The 20,351-nt window shown below is 39.0% G+C and overlaps 1 protein-coding gene across 2 annotated transcripts in view; it reads right to left on the reverse strand.

Moving 5' to 3' along the window:
* Positions 1-280: 280 nt before the first annotated feature.
* The window catches only part of ppp1r1b (protein phosphatase 1, regulatory (inhibitor) subunit 1B), a 48,154-nt gene continuing 28,083 nt past the window's right edge, over positions 281-20,351 (reverse strand). The window contains exons 6-9 of one of the 2 annotated variants that reach the window (XM_041778627.1): positions 15,022-15,111; positions 12,469-12,544; positions 7,888-8,025; positions 281-4,095 (exon numbers count right to left, since the gene is read on the reverse strand). In XM_041778627.1, coding sequence (XP_041634561.1) covers positions 3,947-4,095; positions 7,888-8,025; positions 12,469-12,544; positions 15,022-15,111 — 453 coding nt within the window. In that variant the 3' untranslated portion in view covers positions 281-3,946. The remainder of the gene's footprint in view (positions 4,096-7,887; positions 8,026-12,468; positions 12,545-15,021; positions 15,112-20,351) is intronic. The other variant, XM_041778628.1, reaches the window with a different exon arrangement.

Below are 20,351 nucleotides of genomic sequence, written 5' to 3' on the forward strand. Positions count from 1 at the left end.
ATAGTGTTGCTCACTTCGAAACAACCACATCACATCGAGAAACAATGGAAAAAATGAAAATAAAATAAAGACAGAATAGGCATAAGAGTTCACACGTCTTTCTGCATTTGATTTCTTCTGGCCCAGGAAGCGAGGGGAAGGGGAAAAAGAGGGAAAGGACAGCATCAGCTGCAGAGCCTTAAACACACACTTTCTGCTTGTCCTGACATCCCACAGGTCAGGCAGGTAAGAGGTTAAAAAAGATTCACACAGTTTTATATACAAACCACATCCCAGATGATACAAACAGCAGAATTTATTAATCTTGTGGCATCAGATCCTCTATCTTCAGTTATATTTTAAGCTAATCAGATCAAACTAAAACATTTACAAATTGTTTATAATGCCACAAAGAGTAAGACAAAGTATTTCAGTGGTAAAAAGACAAAACAGACAGTTCGACTGTTTAGCTGAAACATCATTCACACAGTGGAGTCTGGTTTTAGGCTGTGTGCTTGTATGTTTGAAGACATCCTAGAGTATGTCAAACACAGCTCGTTTGATTAGAAAAATAGCTCTCACGACAGATCATGACATTTGAATCATGAGACAACAATTAAAAAGATAACAATAGAAAAGTGTTAACATACAAAAGGAGATCTGTGAGCACTGAAAATCCAAAACGAGTCAACAGTATTGGAAAAGACTGAACATTATACTCTTATGATTCCTGTCAGTTCAAAATGAGTTGAGCTCAGATGTGCGATCATGGAGGCCATTTCTGGGTGTTTTATTTTAGACAAACAAATAAGAGGTAGCTTTGCCCTTTAGAGATTAAATTTATATGAAAACTGTGGTATGAAATGACCACATACACATTCATATCTGCTCCCTTTAGGCCATGACAGACAAATGTGTTGGTCTTCATTACTGAGTCATGAATAAAGAGATACTCCAACCAAGATCTTTCTGGTGTTTCTTCTTAATATGAAAAATAACTGATAAAGTCCTTAGAGAGGCATCAGTTGTGAAAATTAGAGCTAGTGCTGATGTGTAATATAATAATTTAGCTGATTGATAACACTATACAAATGTTTTCGTCACTTCTTTGGTGTATAAACCCCATTGTGGCATCATATCTCATGCCTGACCATGACAACAGGTATGACTTTGCCTTATGTAAGTCAGAACCTTGGTTCATTTCCTTCCCCGGTTGTGGGTATTACCTGCCAGTTGTTTAACTATGTTTTTGATGCCAGTTTACTGATGGCCAATGTTTGTAAAAAAGGCCGATATGGGTTGACACTGATGTTAAACCATTGGTTGGGACCTAACCTAAAGGCCATCTGCACCCCAGAAGTGTTTCTTAAAGTTCGTGAGTGGTGAGATTTGAAACTCATTTCATATTCTTCCCTGGTTGTGGGTATTACAAGCCAGTTGCTAAATCCTGTTTTCAATGCCAGTTTGCTTATGGCCGGTGTTTGTTAACAAGGCCATACTGATGTTAAACCAATGCAACAGTGCATCCTTGATAATCCTTCTTTGTACAAGATTTATATTCTGGCGTTTTATGCCTTTACTGATAAAGGACGACGGTGGATTGAATTGGTAGCTGGGATGAAAGAGAGGAGGAGAGACATGCAGGAAAGGAGTCACAGGCCGGACTTGAACCTTGAATTTGTGTGCATGTAGCGTGACCTAACTTTTAGGCCGTCTGCGCCCCAGAAATGTTTCTTAGAGTTTGTGAGGATTTCTTGGCAGTGGTGAGATTCAAGCCTTGGTTTATATTCTTCCCCGGTTGTGGGACTTACCTGCCAGTTGATTCACTCACTGTGCAATGGGGAGTGTTAATAATCCTTTATCAATTAACACAAGCATTAAACATATTTTCCCATCATCTTTGTATTGTTTAATTGTTTATTGTTGTATATGTGTATATTTATATGTGTTTACCTTTTCTTTTTTAGTTCAAGCATGCTTTTAAAGGGATAATATATTATCCCTGATATATTCTTTAATACAGATTCACATTGTATTATATCAGTTTAACTTTGCTTAAAATAACCACAGTTAGCCAGTTTCAAAACTCAAGCTCCAAGACCCAAATAGTTGGTTGTGGAGTTGTTTTCAGGAGAGGGGTCTGGCTGGAGTCCATAGCTCCCAGACACCTCCTCTTACAGACCATTACTGTGACACCACATCTACTCTAATCTCTGATATTGAAAAACATGCTAAAACTTTCAAAATGAAATCAGAAACTTTCGGTTAAGTTAGGGTAAGAGTTAAGGTAAGGGTTAGGATGCCAAAAGTTAAAAGTTAAAAATCGGACTTGCAGAACCTTATTACAAAACATTTAATGAAGCTGAGTAAACGGTCTCACGTCCGCCATGAAAACATACTAAAGTAGCAAACATGGCTAATGTAGCGCCACAAGCTGTGTTAGCTAAGCGGAGAATGTAGTTACAGCTGAAACTCACGAAGCTCATGGATATCGATGCAAACGGAGCTATGAAGCTGATGTTAGCTACATAAGCTACGTTATCTGAATAGCAAGATAAGCTTTAGCTACTTTGGGAAAGCTCACATTGCTAAAGCTAGCTTTGCTATTAAAATGTTTAGTCTTTAATGTTTGCTTTGTAGTTATTTCATGAATGTTAATGCTAGACTTTGCTTGTGAATAAAATTAAATTGAAAAAAAAAAATCAGAACTGGAAAAAAGTTGTAAATTATGGCACTACATTCTGACAGAGACAGTGTCTCACTGTGACAGTCTTTGTTTTGGGGTGTTTTTCCCATGATAATGTGTTCATTTAACAAGCTCTTCTTCTTTTTACATGTAATGCAAATGAAATGCTTGCATTGTCTTCCAGGACTTCTGCAATGACTCGCTTTCTAACATGACTGTTTTTTCCTGTCATTACTAAGTCTCATATGTTTTGTTCCATCTAAGGTCCAAACTGCAACATTTTTCATTAGAATAGATTTGATTTAAGAGGTTTACGTAATTTGGATCACACATTAATGAGGTGGTAGTGGTGCATGAGGCTAGGGCAGCAGAGAGCCACTGCAAGTTATGATTCATAGAGTTCTGGTTGACATACAGTATCGCGCTGGTACAGTCTGACGACATTTATAACAGTTTTATAGAAACCTTTCCAGGATTGCACACTACCTAATTTCCAGTGAGGACCTATTGCTTAGCTACTTCAATAAATCCCATAGGAAAATAGTGGACATCACAATACCTGTTCACAGACACATAACCTGATCATTAAATTACTAAAAGCAATAAAACTGGGTTTAAACTCCTGAAAAGAACTGAGTATAAACTTTCAGATCTTGACAAAAGGTCAGGTTGGAGTATCACTTTCACCACAAGATGGCAGCAGATGCACATTTACTTAAAGGGCCATATACTGAGTTCTTCTAAAACCAGATCAGTGAAGTTGGTGGACGTTTAAAGACAAAGTTAGAAGTACATTTTTACAGACTTTTGGGTGTTTTAAAAAAGGTTTATATTAGACATTCTTCTTTACTAATGAGCCCAGTGAGTGTGCGTGTACTTTGTGTTTCTTGTGCTCCCCTTAAAGGAACTGTACGATGTGTGCAGAAGCATGAAGGTAGAGGGAGGAGTGGTCTTACAGGGTGTTTGCTCATGTTGACCTTGACTCGTCCACTCTCATTATTAACAAAGGGACACGAGGGCCAAAGTAGCGTCTGTCTGCTCTGTCAGTACATCAGTCCCCACCTGCTCATAAGGGCCCATCCTAATACTCTCACTGGCCCTCCGTCCTTCTGAAATCTTAGCTGACTCACATGTTGGATTCATGGAAGTATCATTCATCAAGTCTCTACATGCTGACAAACTCAACCCTCACTGCTCGTCTGTTTCTGAATGCTTCAGATTTTAACCCTTTCATTAAACGCCCTCACTCTCTCTCTATCTCTATCTCTATCTCTCCTTCTCTTAGTTACTCCCCCGACTGTTCTCCTCTGTGGTTTCTTTGATTTTGTCTCCCCCCTCCTCTTCCTCCTGTGCTGCCGGGGTCTGCTGGGCCGTCTCGCTCACGCTGGAAAACTTGTCTGAGTGCTCAGTGCCCGCTGTCTCCTGTTGATCTGAGGGGACAAAGACAGCTGTCAGGAGAGGCTTTTTATTAAATGAATCATATGGAGGATGTGTGGACTGGACTGCTCGTACTTCTTGTAGCCTTACCAGGAAACAAGACTTCAAAACTTTGATGATATTGATATCTGGTTCAATACCATAGCAACAAAAATTCAAGTTTTAAGAGCCCAGCACTAGTCCATTTCCAAAAAAGTTTCCATTTTCCATTTCCAAAGAAGTCGAAACTGAGACATTTGACCATTTTATGAAAAATATTAGCTCATTTTAAATTTATGGCAGCAACACGTCTCAAAAAAGTAGGGACAGGGCTGTGTTTACCATTGTGTAGCATTACCTCTTTTTTAACATCGGTGTAAAAACGTCTGGGAAGTGAGGAGACCAATTGCTAGAGTTTTGGGAGAGGAATGTTATCCCATTTTTGTCTGATATAAAGGCTTTATCTGCTGAATTGTTCCTTTCATGATGCTCCAAACATTTTCTATTGGTGGTCAGGATTGCAGACAGGCCAGTTCAGCACCCTGACTCTTCCACTGTGAAGCCATGCTGTTGTGATGAATGTGGTTAAGTGTTACCTTGCAAATATGCAAGGCCTTCCCTGAAGGGGAGCATATGTTGCTCTAAAATACTCATTCCTGCAAGAATTTTGTTTGTTTGTTTGTTTTTTGCATTTTCAGAGTTTCTTTGTTACAGTATTTAATGCTTGGCTAAAAAGAAATGCATTATTCCAGACCAGACAGTCAAGCTTTGCATGCTGGGCCAAAAGGGTGCAGCATGCAAACAAAGCCTATGTGACAGAGGTGAAGTGGCTTCCTCCAGGCTTATACAGAAAGGGTCAGATCAGAATCAGACTGAGTCCCAATTATTTTTTCCCATCAGCTATCAGCTCAACCAACCAGCTAAGGACAGCACAGAAGGCAGACTTGATCAGCAATAACATAAAGAAAACAAAGCTGTTGGGTTGCAATGGCTTGTAAAAAGTGGGTCACCCAAAAAATATTCTTGGGAAACATGGCTCTAAAACTACTGTATACTTTTCAGCATTGATAGTGCCTTTGCAGATGTGTAAGCTGCACACGCCATAGCCACTAATGCAACCCTATAGCATCAGAGATTCAGGCTTTTGAACTGTGCACTGATAACAAGCTGGATGGTCCCTCTCCTCTTTAGTCTGCAGGACGTGGCATACGTGGTTTCTGAACAGAGCTTCAAATTTTGATTTGTCTGACCTCAGAACAGTTTTCCATTCTGTCTACTTTTAAATGAGCTTTGGCCCAGAGAAGAAACCGCGTTTCTGGATTTTTTTCACATATGGCTTCTTCTTTGCATGATACTGCTTTAATTTGCATTTGTGGATGGCACAGCGAACTGTGTTGACGGTCAACAACTTCTGGAAGTGTTGCTGAGCCCATGCAGTGATTTCCAGTACAGAATCATGCCGTTTTTTAACGCTGTGCCACCTGAGGGTCAGAAGATCATGAGCATCCAGTACTTACATTTGGCCTTGGCCCTTGTGCACAGAGATTTCTCCAGATTCTCTGAATCTTTTGACGATATTACGCACTGTAGATGGTGGGATGTTCAACTTCTTTGCCATTTTAGATGCAGCTTTTTGCACACTGGTGAACCTCTGCCCATCCTTATTTCTGAGAGACTCTCACTCTGTAAAATGCTTCTTTTATACCCAGTCATGTTACTAACCTTTTGTCAGTTAATGTAATTTGTTGCAAAATGCTCCTCCAGCTGTTTTCCATTAGCACCACTTACATTTCCAGCCTTTTGTTGCACTGTCTCTCCTTTTTGAGATGTGTAGCTGCCATCAAATTCAAAATGAGCTAATATGTTCCATGAAATGGTAAAATATCTCAGAATTAACAAGTTGTTTATGTTCAGTTGTGATAAAATATGGGTGTATGATATTTGCAGATCACTGCATTCTGTTTCTATTTACATTTTACAGTGTGCCAACTTTTTTGGAATTTGGGACATAATATAAACTGAATATCTTTGACTTTTGTTGAGATTATGGCTGTGTTTTCAGATGTTTTGAGGATCATTTGGGTTGTTATCAAATCAGGGTTGCATTATATAAAAAGTAGCTAAAGGATTTGTGTTGACTTCATGTGTTCAGACATCTAGAAACAAAGAGTATCGGCCTTAGAAGGAGACGGTTTGGAGACAGTTTATTCCTGTCCTGGCTCTATGTGTACATCAGATGTAGCTCAAGCTTCCTGATTACATTTGCTTTTCTTCATTTGTCCTCTGTCTGCGATCACACAGGCCGAGCTCAAACTGTGTGGCTTGAAAGAACAGATGAACTGCGATCAAAGAAGCCACATGAGGATCTTCCACATCCTGTCCTGGTATTTTGGGTTTCAAATTTTTCTGCCCAGAGATTTAAACAGTGAGACTGTCATCATGGCTGACAGAGTGCTAATTCTGAATGACATGCTGCTGTGCTCATGTGATGTAAGAGAGATTAAAAAACTATGATCTTGGTGCATAAAATGGAAAAAAAAAAAAAAACCAGGCATGATGTTGTAGTGTGGGGAGAGGGAGACTAAATACTCAGAGCCCCAGTGGAGGACGAACCATCTCGGACAACAGCAGTAACAGTGAGAGAATATAAAATATAAAACAAATCTCAGGCAAACACATCATTAGAGCTCATTTTATCTTGCATGTTTACACCTCAATCAGACCGCACTGATGCCAGGCTTTGATTCAGAGCATGATCAGCATACAGTGCATTCAGAAAGTATTCAGACCTCCTTCACTTTTTTTCTATTTTGTTATGCAGCCTGATGCTAAAATCATTTACATTAATTTTTATTCTCATTAATCTCTACACCTTGATCTGAGTTTGACTGTGATCAGCTGAATTGATTGGATATGATATGGATAGACACACTGGAGACTGGTCAGGAGCTTTGGCCCAGAGAAGAAATCATGTTTCTGGATGACTTGAACCCTTGAACCCATCTCTGGAGAGACCTGAAAATGACTGTCCACGATGTTGGAATACTTTCTGAATGCACTGTAAATTACTAAGGTGCATTATCATCTACCTTTGGATTTCACTATAAGTTAGAGGTAAGGAGTTCATTTAACGGTACTGAAAGTAAAGTGTGTACTCTGAAATGCTCAGAGTAAGAAAGTTGGTCCAAGTTTTTTTTCAATCAATACAGCCGGTTAGCTGCTCGCTTACTTGTTAGCTAACTTGCTTTATGGTTCATGTAAACATACTGACTGTTAAAACAGGCTTATCGATGGTGACCTCTTTTTAGGAAGGAAAATGAGGCCTGATATTTACGTCGGATGAGTAATGTGAGAAGACATCAAAAGGATCAATATAAAGGAAAGAAGAAACTCTCATTCAAACAAACTGGAGGGAAAAATACACCTTCAGATACTTTAACACTGCTTTGTTCCAGATTACATTCAAACTACTCTGATCTTTAAGTATATAGAAGTACACTTAATACACTGGGATAAAGAAAACCTGGTCAAGGTTAATTTTTCTATAACTTAATCAAATCTGTGCTGAAAAAGTGACATCACTCCACCTGTCTGATCCTTGGTTTGCCTGTGCAGCTACATGGGAAGGCAAACATATCACCTACTTGCCAAACCAATCCTTCAAAATAAAAGCACACTGACAGTAATTCTGTTAATAGCAGTGTTAAAGTGCCCTAGGGTGTATTCTTACTCCAACACAACAGAAGTGTTTCAATGCTACGGCTGTGTGCAGAGCTGCTGTCTGACAGAGAGCCTCCCCCTCTCACCAGCAGCCTTGGCGGGAAACGTGTCCTCTCCCTCCTGCCTCTGCCAGTTGTCTTCGTCCTCATCCGCCTCAAAAGGGTCTTCCAAGGGGGGGTAGACACCTAGGTTCTGCATATGTGCTTCAGCCATCTTCTGCACAGCTATTCACGGGGAAACACAGCACACACACGAGGAGAGGGGAGCATAAACACATGAACACAGACAGGGAAAGAGTCATGGGATTTGTTGGTTTGGTTTTACCACACTTCACACTGTCAGCGTTTTATTTGATTACATCCAAGTTTGTGGGGCTGGGAAATATGTTAGACTTTTGAGGTATATTTATAAAATCAAAGGTAAAATATTACTGTTGATATCACAAAGTTTCTGCTGATTTGTAAAATAATAGATGCCAGGCCTATGGTCAGTACAAACATTGTTTACAGCAATTCCTTAACTTATTACTGTTATATGTTTGATTGAACTGATTGGCCTTCATTGCCCACTAGTCATTATCGTATCTTTATTGGGCTATACTTAACCTGCTCCCATCATACTTGTGTGATTTTATTCATGTGAAAAGTGCTTAAGGCTACCGTCTTCACCCTGTGACTCTATCTGCTGCAGGAACATGTGTGTATGTGGGAGTTTGTCTCTTTAAATCTTTTTAAAATCAGATTGAAGGCATTGCAGGAAGATGCATCAGGTTGTAAATGTTTTGACTGATGACTTTCTGCTCTGTGTCCAGGATTTGGTTGATCTGCATTCGTAATTGCTCTTTTTTTGTCTGTGTTGAATGTGCTGCTTGCTGTCTTTGCCAGGACACATTTGAAAATGAGATTATTCCCCTAATAAGGTTTCCCTGGTATGATGAATTTGAATGATATAAGTAGGAGAAATGTGACAACCCCAAAACACTGAAATGTTGCATTTTTTAGCACTATTTCACAGCATGGAGGAGATTTTCTGCTATTTTGATAGTCTAATTTAAAAAGGACTTCTGATTCTGTTGTCATCAAACAGATTTCATGTTTAGAAAGCAGGTGCATGGAGTGCTTCATGGGTTTTGAAAGTTTAAAAACTGCCTAACAAATATGTGTCTCTCCAGTGTGGGAATCCAGCTTAAAGCTTTGAGGAGACAGAAGCCTTTATTTCATGAGGGCCACAGAATCATAAAAACATGCCAACATGTTTCAGCCATAAAGGCCTTCATCAGGGCAGTAGTACACACAAATGAGTAACTAACTACTAGTTAAACATTAGTTAACATAACTTTACACATAGATAAGGTACACACATTTTAAATGGTTAGTAGGTCACAAATAAGAAACTAACAACTAGATAACATTAACCAATTATTACTTACTATGAGTTAACCATGAGTTAACGTTAAGTAATAAATAGATAGGGTTCACACATTTTGAATTATTAATAGGTAGCAAATGCATAACTAACCACAAGTTTACCATTAACAAATGATTAACTGCTAGTTAACCATTCATGAATGAGTAACCAACTACTAGTTAATCACTACTGACTGATTAACAAACTACTAGTGAACTTTTAATGAATGAGTACCTAACTACTAGTTAATCATTATTTAACCTTTACAAATAGGTAAGGCACAGACATTTAAAACAGAAGCAGGTTAAGGAATGTACAGTATAACTAACTGACTATTTTACCACTAGTTAACAGTGTTAACTACTGGTAAAACACTCACAACTGTATTACTAACTACTAGTTAACCATACGTCAACCAAACTTTAACAAATATTGTTTAAAAATGATGAAAAGTTACCGAGTTACAAATAAGTAACTACAGTATGTACAGTGCTTAACAAATTTATTAGACCACCTGTCATATTTGTCTCAAAGACCATCCAGCATTACGAAGTGCTTTAATGTGAACTCTTTCATTTTCAGTGAGCTCTCCACGTTTTACCATTTTGAACAGGAATGAGGGATTTCAAACTGAATTCACCCAAATTTGAGCCGGCTCACTGGATGAAGTCAGAAAATAATCAAGCATAACATTCAACCACTTAAACTCATCTTTTATATTCAGGAATGAAAGTAAATAACTATAATTTGACATATTAATCAAGAAAGATTTATGTGCTTTACTATTTTTTCAGTTTTTTTGTAAATCAGTAAATTTGAAAATTCATGGATAACAATAATAATTATATTTTAGCATTAAAAATATCATTTGGGTTAAAGAGCTTCTACATATTGGTGTATTAACCATTGCAGAAACATTAAAAATGATTTTGGTAATTACCAATGCTGTTAATTTAGGGCAGCTGTGGCATAAACCTGACTTTGGTTAGGGTTAGGGTGTGTTTAATAATAAATTTGTTAAGCACTGCACTTGTTGACTATTGATGAATAACTAACTACACTTGTTACCCACTAAGCAAAATTTGAGTCCCTTTTCAGTTTGGTGAGTTATGGTTAACTAATGTTAATGTAGTAAGTTGTACAATTGTTGCCTCCTAACTACACAAAATGTCTGTACCATATCAATTTGTTAAGTTATGGACAACTAATATTTGAATTATTTGTTACTGAGTCATTCATTAATGGTTAACTAAAAGTTAGTTAATGGGCTGCATGGCGGCGCAGGGGTTAGCGCTGTTGCCTCACAGCAAGGAGGTCCCTGATTCACCCTCCGTTCAGGGCCTTTCTGTGCAGAGATTGCATGTTCCCGTGGGTTGCGTGGGTTCTCTCCGGCTACTCCGGCTTCCCCCCACCACCAAAAGACATGCTAATTAGGTTAATTGATGACACTAAATTGGCCGTAGGTGTGAATGTGAGCATGCCTGGTTGTCTGTCTCGCCCAGTGACAGCTGGGATAGGGTCCAGCACACCCACGACCTTTAACGGGATAAGCGGTATAGAAAATGGATGGATGGATAGTAGTTAGTTATATTCGTTAATATAATAGCTAATAGTTAGCTATACATTTGTTCCCTACTAACTACTAAACTACTAAAATCTTTTGTTTTACCTCATCCATGTGTTAAGTCAGGGCTAACTAATTGTTCACTAGTAGCTAGTTAACTAATTAATGGCAAACTAGTAGTATCACATTTATTAATGGTTAACAAGTAGATAGACATTTATTAATGGTAATTAGTTAGTTAGACATCTGTTACCTACTTATACTTTAGAAATATGAGTACCTTATCCATTTGTTCAGTAATGATAAGCAAATTGTTCACTAGTTAATCATTCATTAATGGTTAGATATTAGTTGATAATTAACTAGCAGTCAGTTTTACTTTTCTACCTACTAATTTAAAATCTGAGTACATTACGTCTATTTGTTAAGTTGTTGAGATATTTGTGAACTAATAATTAAGTAGTTAGTTAGTCACCCATTTGTTAACTAGATATGAGTTATACATTCATTACCTACCACCTAACAATTTAAAATTTCTGTACGGAACCTTTTCAAGTTATAGTTAACTTATGATTAACTATTACTTAGTTATGCATTTGCTACAAACTAACTCTGCAGAATGTGTGTACCTTATTGTAAAGAGTTACTAAAATTTGGCACTAAGCAAAAAATATCTGCACATGATTTTTGGTCCATATTTCCCAGCCCTTCAAGTTAGTTGCCAAATAAGCTCATACACTTACAGGTAGACAGTTAGACAGACATCTGTAATAATTCATTCCACTATGATTCCTTGTGTATCCATTTTATTTATTTCCTCTATCCATTTTCTCAACTCTAGTCTCTTCTAGGTACTGCTGACTGTCTTTCTGCACACTCAGCTCTCTTTTGTGCTATTACTTTAACTCTCACTACCTCTGGGTCACCTTGACTTCTCCCTCCATCACTCCATCAGTCCTTCTCACCCTCAGACACTCAGAGCGGCTCTGAGGCAGGTCACTTATCCAGGCTTGAGGTGTGTTATGTAACTGAAATTGAGTCCAAGGGAGCTCTCTCTTTCGCTCTCTGAAGGGCAGATTTCTGATGCAGTAAATGTTGCTTCCTGGGGTCATTATATCATCACTCCACATGCAACAACACAGAAATCACCACTCAGCTAAGGTCTGCTGACTGCTTCTGAACATTGATTTTTGCCTCGTTTACGACCAAAAGCGATGCACAGGAAAATGCAAATAAAGTACGTCTCTCCTGTTCACTCTGTCTTGCCTATATGGTGTTCATGTGTGTAATTGTTTGTGTGTACCGCAGCTGTACACACAACTGACTGTAATCCAGGATGATCCAGACTTTCCTAGACTCACACTCAGTGTCTCACAGCTGTCACGCTCTAATCTCTGCCTTTCTCCCTTTCTCTCTATCTGTTACACAAACACACACCCTGTTGTTGATCGCTCACTAAGAGCAGCAACACATGAAAACAAGCCTGTGCATATCATACACAAGAAGAAATGAAGGCTTTTCATTCATATCTAACCATCTGTCACATGCTTTTGATGCGTTTGGTTGCTGACATATCATGAAGCGTGGATGAAGGGAACAGCAGTGAAGTGCGGTGAAACAAGAAGGACTTTACCACAAGGATGAACCACAACACAAAAACATTACACGTAACTTAATTCCGACAATCCACACCTACCTTTGAGTGATGGGGGTTGGTATACATTTGGATTGACACGTTTGGGCTTGAGCACTCCGTTTTCTCCTACGACCCACTGAAAATACACAAAAGAAACATTAGCCTGGAGTTTTACCCAAAGGTTATCTCTCACATGAACGTTTTGACGACATAAAGTACAAACCATACAGTATGATGCATCTCAACTTTTTTTCCTTAAGCTGATGAATGTCAAAGTCTCTGCACAAACTATGAAAAGCAAAGATAAAAGCAACTTCCTGTTTCATGGCAAATCATGCAAATTTGAGGGCTCACCATGCTAAGGCCAGTGCCTTTGCATGGCACCAAGAGGCTTTTTGTAGATCTCAGGATAGCAAGGTAAATGATGATGCAAGGCTGTTTTCCTTGCCATGTCTATTTTTCCTTTAATCATACTCAATCACTAAGCATTTCTGAACCGTCATTGGATTGGTTTTACTTAAATAAACTAAAGGTGAGCTACATAAAAGTGACACCTTCTTTTAGATGTTTTTTCTGTATGTGGCCCTCCGTGAAAAAGTGGACATCCCAGTAGTTCTATGGTGCTATCAAGCCTTACAAACGCGTGGGAACCGTATAAAAGATACATTTTCAACAGTTCTGATGTTTGTGCAAATTTTCCTTACTAAACACATTACAAAAAGGTTTCTGTACCTGTTGCACAGTTAGGTACTGAAGGTCACAAACTAGTAGGTAACCATTAGTTAACAATTACTTAACAAATAGATGAGGTACACTCATTTTGAATAATTAGTAGGTAACAAATATATAACAGTGTTAATTAACTATTAATGAATGTATAACTTAACTATTAGTTAACCCTCACATAACAGTACTTAACATACAGACAAGGTGCACATATTTCAAATAGTAAGTAGGCTTTTAACTATTAACTACAAGTTAAGCATCAATGAATGTGTAACTCACTACTAGTTAACATAAATAAATGTATTACTGATAACAAGTTAACCATAAACAAACGAGTAACTAAGTACTGGTTAACTATAAATGAATCAATAACAAACGATAAGTCAACCATTAACAAATGCATAGTAACAAATGTACAACAACTACTAGTTCTAGTTACTAGTAACTACATTAATTACCTACTAAACATGCAAAATTTGTGTAAATTATCTATTTGGGAAGTTATGTTAACTAATGGTTAAGTAGTTGTTAGTAACTCATTCAGTAATGGCAATCAATATTAAGTGTTACGTGAGTGCCATACCTATTTGTTAAGTTATGGTTAAATAAAGGTAAACAAATAGATGGTTATACATTTGATTTTGATTAACCTGTAGGTAGTTATTAACTCCGCCAAGGAGGTTGTGTGATGGGCAGTGTTTGTTAGTTAGCTTGTTAGCAACATAACCCAAAAAGTTATGGATGGATTTTGATAAAAATTTTTCAGGAAATGTCAGAAATGGCATAAGGAAGAACTGATTAGATTTTGGGAGTGATCCAGATCACTGTCTGGATTCAGGAATTTTTTAAAGGATTCTGTACAATTGGGAGATAGGACTAATGGTGGAGGTCTGCGCTCTCCGAGTGCTTTTCTAGTCCATTCTTAAATGCATAACAAATGCTTGGTCAAACATTTCAAATGTGTATAATACTAGTAGTAAGTGCTCATTCGTTAATGTTAACTAGTAGTTAGTTCCTTATTTGTAAAAGGTTAACTAGTAGTTTGTTGCTTGTTCTTTAATGGTTGACTAGCAGGAGGTTACTTCTTTGTTATTGGTTAACTAGTGTTAGGTATCTCGTAATGGTTTATGGGGAATTGGTTTACTGAAAACTGCAATCAAAGAACACTGGAGTAGTCTCAATAAGGCAGTTACATTTTTTCAGTGCTTGGGCCCTAATATTTGCCAGTCAAGCTTAACTTTCAGCTACAGTGTTTGTTTGAACAACAGTTGACCACACACAACATGAGTTTATGATGACTGGCACATCAAATGACCCAGAAGAAGAAGATATATAGAAGAAGAAGATATTCCTTTATTAGTCCAACAAGGGGAAATTCACAGTTTACACTCTATTGTTATACATGCTACACACACATAGTCTGAATTACATGCAAATACACATGCACAAACAGGATCCCCATGGACGTGCACTAATGGAGAGATGTCAGAGTGATGGCCTCACTGTTCTCGTTGAAGCACTGTTGTGAGCTGTTGGGGGTTCAGTGCCTTGCTCAAGGGCACTTTGACAGTGCTCAGGAAGTGGCCTGGCACCTCTCCAGCTACCAGACCAAAGTCCAGATATGGTCTGACCGGAAATTGAACCGACGACCCTTTGAATCCCAGCCCAAGTCCTTCCAGACAGAGCTACTGCCGCCCCCAAAGGCCCAAAAATATATTCTAACAAAAAGAAATCAATAAAAAATAATTTTCTTTGCTGAGGCAAACAGTGGAGCTGATCAAATGTGAGCTTTGTGTCACTTGATCGTGGCATAAATTCCAAATGGTGCACATAGAGAACAGACGAGTGTGCACGGACACTTATTAAAGAAAATCATCTTGACTTCACCTTTACCTGATGGGTGGACTGATCATCCTCAGGAGATGACTGGTCAGCTACTCTGAACAGGGTGGCAGGTGTGGGCCTCCTGCGCCGGATCTACAAACAAACACAAACATAAAGGGAAGTCATAAACATATGAATTATTGAACTGATCAACAATGTTTTATTAATGGTATTCATGCAGCACAAAGCCTCATAAATCAAAATGTTGACAGCTCTTGCCAGGGGCCTCATTCACTTCATTAGAGCTGCTGCCCTGTTGATGGGTGGGTCAGCAGTTGAAAAGCAAGTTTACACTGGTCAGGTCAGAGCTCATGTCACGGTCAGTAGAGCAGAGAAACACTCATTATAGCTTTCTGATTCACAGATACATTTACAGTGAAACGTGTGTGTAGAACAGACAGTCTTCTGATGCTTAAGTTCCAAATGATCCAGCTTTAGGATGTTTTAAAGCTTAGATTTAGTCGATCTAAATTGCCTTTCCACACCACTCAGAACATTCTTAGCATGTTTGATCCTCAGAGTCCACCATCCAAACATGACATACACCCTCACAAACAGAGGGACCATGGAAAAGAGGGTTTTTAGACTTATTCAGCCCCAGCTACAACTTAGAGTCCCTTCTTTTCTGTAGGTCAGAGTGTTCACAGTGAACTCTATGTCCTCAAAGTAAATGCTTGGCTGTGCCTCTGTAACGTTTTGTTTGAACCCTGGCACACACTTTGTTTTAATTTTTGTTTCAATACATTTAAAAGAGAAAAAATACAAATATTCAAAATTCAAAATGTATGTGATGCATCAGTGATGAATATTGCCATAGTTGAAAGCAGACTTTCAGCAGAGAGGTTAGAGCAGTTTGAGAAGTCCCTGTGGTTGGTCTGCTCCATTTTCCATTGTTCACAAGTTTTCCTAAAAATTGAGCATATAGTGCTGATCTCATATAATTGAGATCAGCTGATCTCACGCAAGCCCTCATCAGACGACAGCCATGTGATTGGCTAATCACTCTAATGCTGACTCTTAAGCTACTCCAGCATGCTACTCTTTACTGTTCCCTCTGCAAGCCACTTTTTGCAACCTTCCTCCACCCCAGCTCCTCCTTTAACCTTCATCTGACCAAATCAATGTCATTCAGTTGTCACTGATGTCTGCTCAGCTCTGAGTTTATTTGCTGCTATTCTCCCTGCCCCAGGCTTTCCTTGTATGCACAGGACAGGCAGGAACATGTACTGTTTAATGCTTTTTTATGTAGGATCCCAGGACAGCCACACTGCAAAATATGTATAATGTCAATAAGTGCAAACTAATAAATGCTAATAAAGAAAAAAATATTCATGACCCCAAAACAGATGTTGCTGGACAAAGTGGTCCTGACTGAAATGTTGAGATATGCTGTAAAACCTTTAAAAATGTAAATTGAAGAACTGAGAGAAGTCATTGTTTTTGGAAAATTACATCTCCACTTTGAAAGTGATACCAGTAATACATTTTAAAAAAGCTGGGATGGGATGCCTGTAGCCTATTTCCTGTGTCTGTACAACCCATATGCAAAGACTGTTATAGGGCTCAACAGTGTGGTTACGGAAGTACAATCCCTTTCACTTTCTCCATGTCAGATTTGATTATTAGCCATATTATCAGAAAAATCCAAGTCAGACTTCTCATGCTACCTGAGAGTGAAACTATATTATAATCCTGTAGAAGACAAAAAGTTTGTAAGATAACAACTTTGTTTTAAGAAAAACATAGTTTATCTGCAATCTCTGACAAAAATACTACAATACCCACAATCATGAATGTCACAGCGACATCTTTGATTGATGGGGTCTCTGGTTACCATGGAAATGTCTGCTGAGCTCACCAATTAAGGCTGTCAACTGTTAATGGTGACAATACATACCTCTGCAGAATGAAGTGATACATACGCAATACAACATCATTTCAAATGTAAACACTACAATAAAGATAGGTGTAGAAAATAGGTGCATACATGGTTTGAAAGCTTTAAAAGCTGTTGTTAACAATGCACCGAATGAATCGCAATCGGCTTGTGGGATACATAGTTCCTTTCTCCTTGTAAATAAATATGGACCCAGTCTTGTACCTTTGTTTTTTTTTTCAGTTTTGGAACGCCAAAAACATGCAGGTGGTCTTAGTTCACATCCATCCTGTGGCTCCTTTTCTTGCTGTCATTCCAAAATATTCAAAAATGAATACTCCTTCTACACATGTAGGCTGGAAGTTTTGCAAAAAGAGATTTTTCTTTGTATTTTGACCTACTGTACACACAGAAACAGCATTTTATGTCACTAACTCTGATAACAGTGATTATGTGTGGATGGAAAAAAGTGAGATTTTGCGTACAACATCCCATGGTGCACCAGTGTCTTCTCTGTTTGATGTCACTGGTGTGTGACGTTGTCACTTTGGACTTTTGACATGCTTGCACATATATGCACACAGCTGCTCTCCCGCCTGAATGGATTACAGAGGTCCCTGCTGGTTCAGACAAGACCCAAAGCCGACCGGAAACATTGGTGGTTTTGGATAAGATCTTGATCTGGTTGATGGGAAAACTTTGCAAATGAAAAAGTCATTGCACAGAGACTTTATGCGCATCAGGGACACTGTTGCTGATTGAGAAAACTGCTTTGCCTGCACAGTGAACAACTACCACTGACATGGCGCACTTTTGACAGCACGTGACTGGTTGTTTTGTTGCATCCTGCAAAAAAGTCAGATGTTTTGTGAATGTTGCATGTATGGACAGGAATATTTTTGAAGACAGAAGAGAAAAATTTCAAAGATACCCATCAAGGTGTGGACTTGGCCTTAAAATAGAGAAAAAAATGGGATAGTGTTATGTTTACCACTTTGTACTATCACCTCTTCTTACTCTGTAAGCTTTCAAGGGAACAATTTCTGATATTTTGAAAGTGGGATATTTTACCATTCATGATTTTGTCAGATTTTATAATCCGCCAAACACATCGGGTGACAAGCTGGGACTGTAGGTATGCTACGTTATCATCTGGACTCTTCCTATTAAAAAGGCATGACCTACTTGGCATATATAACTCCAAAATCTGAACATATGGTTCAGTCTTGATGGATGTCTCACAAACATGCAGGTAACCCATGCCATGTTAAGCTCTGTTTCAAAAAGTTTGGCTGAAGTGCACTGAGAAAAAAAGTGAAAAATGTGCTTCACAAACAAAAAGATTGCTTTTTGTACATGCTTTTCCTTTCTTAATGTGTGTTGACTGCACTTTCCAGTAATTCTAGATGATTTATAGCTGCTATTTTGAAAAACTGCTGGATTAAAAAAAAAAGTAAATTATGAGTGTGAGCAGAGCAGCTAAGTGGACTTGGCAGGTCAGACAAACAGAGTATTGAGAAGTGTCCTCTAAGGAAACAGCCAACCTTGGCCATGATATGAACCTCTACGCTGCTGTTTACGGCACCACAGAACATCACAGGCAGAGCTTAGTAGCCTGGCTCTGTTTTGTGTCTAAGTGCTCCGTACGAAGGGACGTGTTTGTGTTTGGTTCCCCTCCTTCTTGTTAAGCGTGGTGTGCGTCATCGCAGCGAGGCACATGTTGCCAAAGCAAAGGCTTGCTGGGCCGCGTGGTGGAACACTGCCACTGTCAAACACGACAACACAGAGTAATCGAGCGTGGATTTCTCCCATATTTATGACACCAGATACACATTTTAATCCCGTCACGCAACTTCCAGCTTTCCTGTCTCCCCCGAATCTCTCATGATATCTGTTTTTCTGTCATTCACCTTTCATTTCCACCTCACTTGATCCTCTGCTTCCTCCATCCTGTTTACTTCCAGATTTATCCTTCATGACTGTGACATTATACCTTCACCTTTCCCCTCCCTTCTCCTTTCTTTATTTTCATGTTTTCCATGATATATTTAAACCATCTTTCCTATTGACTCTTCTTTCTTTAATTGATCTCTCTCTCTTTCTGTCTTTATTGGCAGTGAACATCCACAGAGACAACTTTCAACCCCCTCTGTCTCCCCCGATATCTTCTCCCGTGGAGCTGCAGAGGCCCGGGGCTTCATGCTGCTGTGAACCCCATTGCCTTTTCCTGCCTGACACCTGCTCCCAGCCTCATAGGGCAGCCTGAGGTGGCTCACACAGAGACCCACAAGAGAAAGCAAACACCAGATGTTGCCATGACCAAGCCTCGGCCCAAGTCCTGTGGCACTGAAGCCTTTAGATCACAAAAAGCCCTGGATCGGACCTTGTGGTATGCAAACAAGGTGTTGCTGTGAGGACAGCATGAGGTCATCTGTATAGTTCCACTTGTCAGATGTAGTCTAATTATTGAAATAGTTTCTTATTGGTCTACTCTAGCTTAAAAGCTCCCGTGACAGACTTTCTGTTGTGCTGATTTTGGTGCTCCCAGTGGACCAATCAGTATGTCTCATTGCTTTTGGGGCATTTCCACTATCAGTATCTGTGAAACTCCACTCAACATGACTTGGTCTGGGAACCAGGCACTTTGTTTTCCAATACTTAGACAGTACCTCCTCTGCTTTGATGTAGCACAACAACAATGAAGCACATAAAGGTGATAGTGTACCTTTTTCTCTGTCTGTGGCTTTTTAGTCACAGCAAGGAGATGAGTTTTGTTTCAGAGACGGTTGCACTACACTGACCCCCCCCCCCCATGATTTTGCTGACCTTCATGGGCCCCCTATTTGACTGGGCCCCAGAAAAGCTCCCCCTTTCTTCCTCCCATGGGTGGCCTTGCATGTATCAGACTTGTGACACTCCTAGTGACAATATTCTCTGACCACTCAGCAAAGGTAGGTCTACCATTAGGTTAAGGTAAGCAATTACCTGGGGCCTCATGGTTAAAGGGGCCTCAAGCTAATGGCAAATGTGCGCATCAAATATGAGGTATGAATAAGAAATAAACAAGATGAGATTTCAGCATGTATAACAAGTCCAGAGTAAATGAAAAGGCATCTTAAAAGAGTTTGATAGTCCAAAAAAATCCCTGGGAAGGACCCTTAGGTGCCTTTCTCAGTTCAGGCCACTCAAAAAGCCTCAAATCAATTTCACATAAACCAATATCTAACAAGGTAGATCTGTATAGTATCTATAAAAAGGGTTCTAGGGGAAAAAGGGAGATAAAGGATTATCGACTTCAATTTCTTAAGATACCTCAATCATAAGAAATTGAAGAACATATGAGAAACAAAATCACTGACATCTATTAGTCTGAAAAGGGTTACAAAGCTATTTTATAAGGCTTCGGGACTCCAGCGAACCACAGTGAAAGCCATTATCCACAAAGGGAAAAACTTGG

The sequence above is a fragment of the Cheilinus undulatus genome, linkage group 21 (genome assembly GCF_018320785.1).
Source record: "Cheilinus undulatus linkage group 21, ASM1832078v1, whole genome shotgun sequence".
Classification (NCBI taxonomy): Eukaryota; Metazoa; Chordata; class Actinopteri; order Labriformes; family Labridae; genus Cheilinus; species Cheilinus undulatus.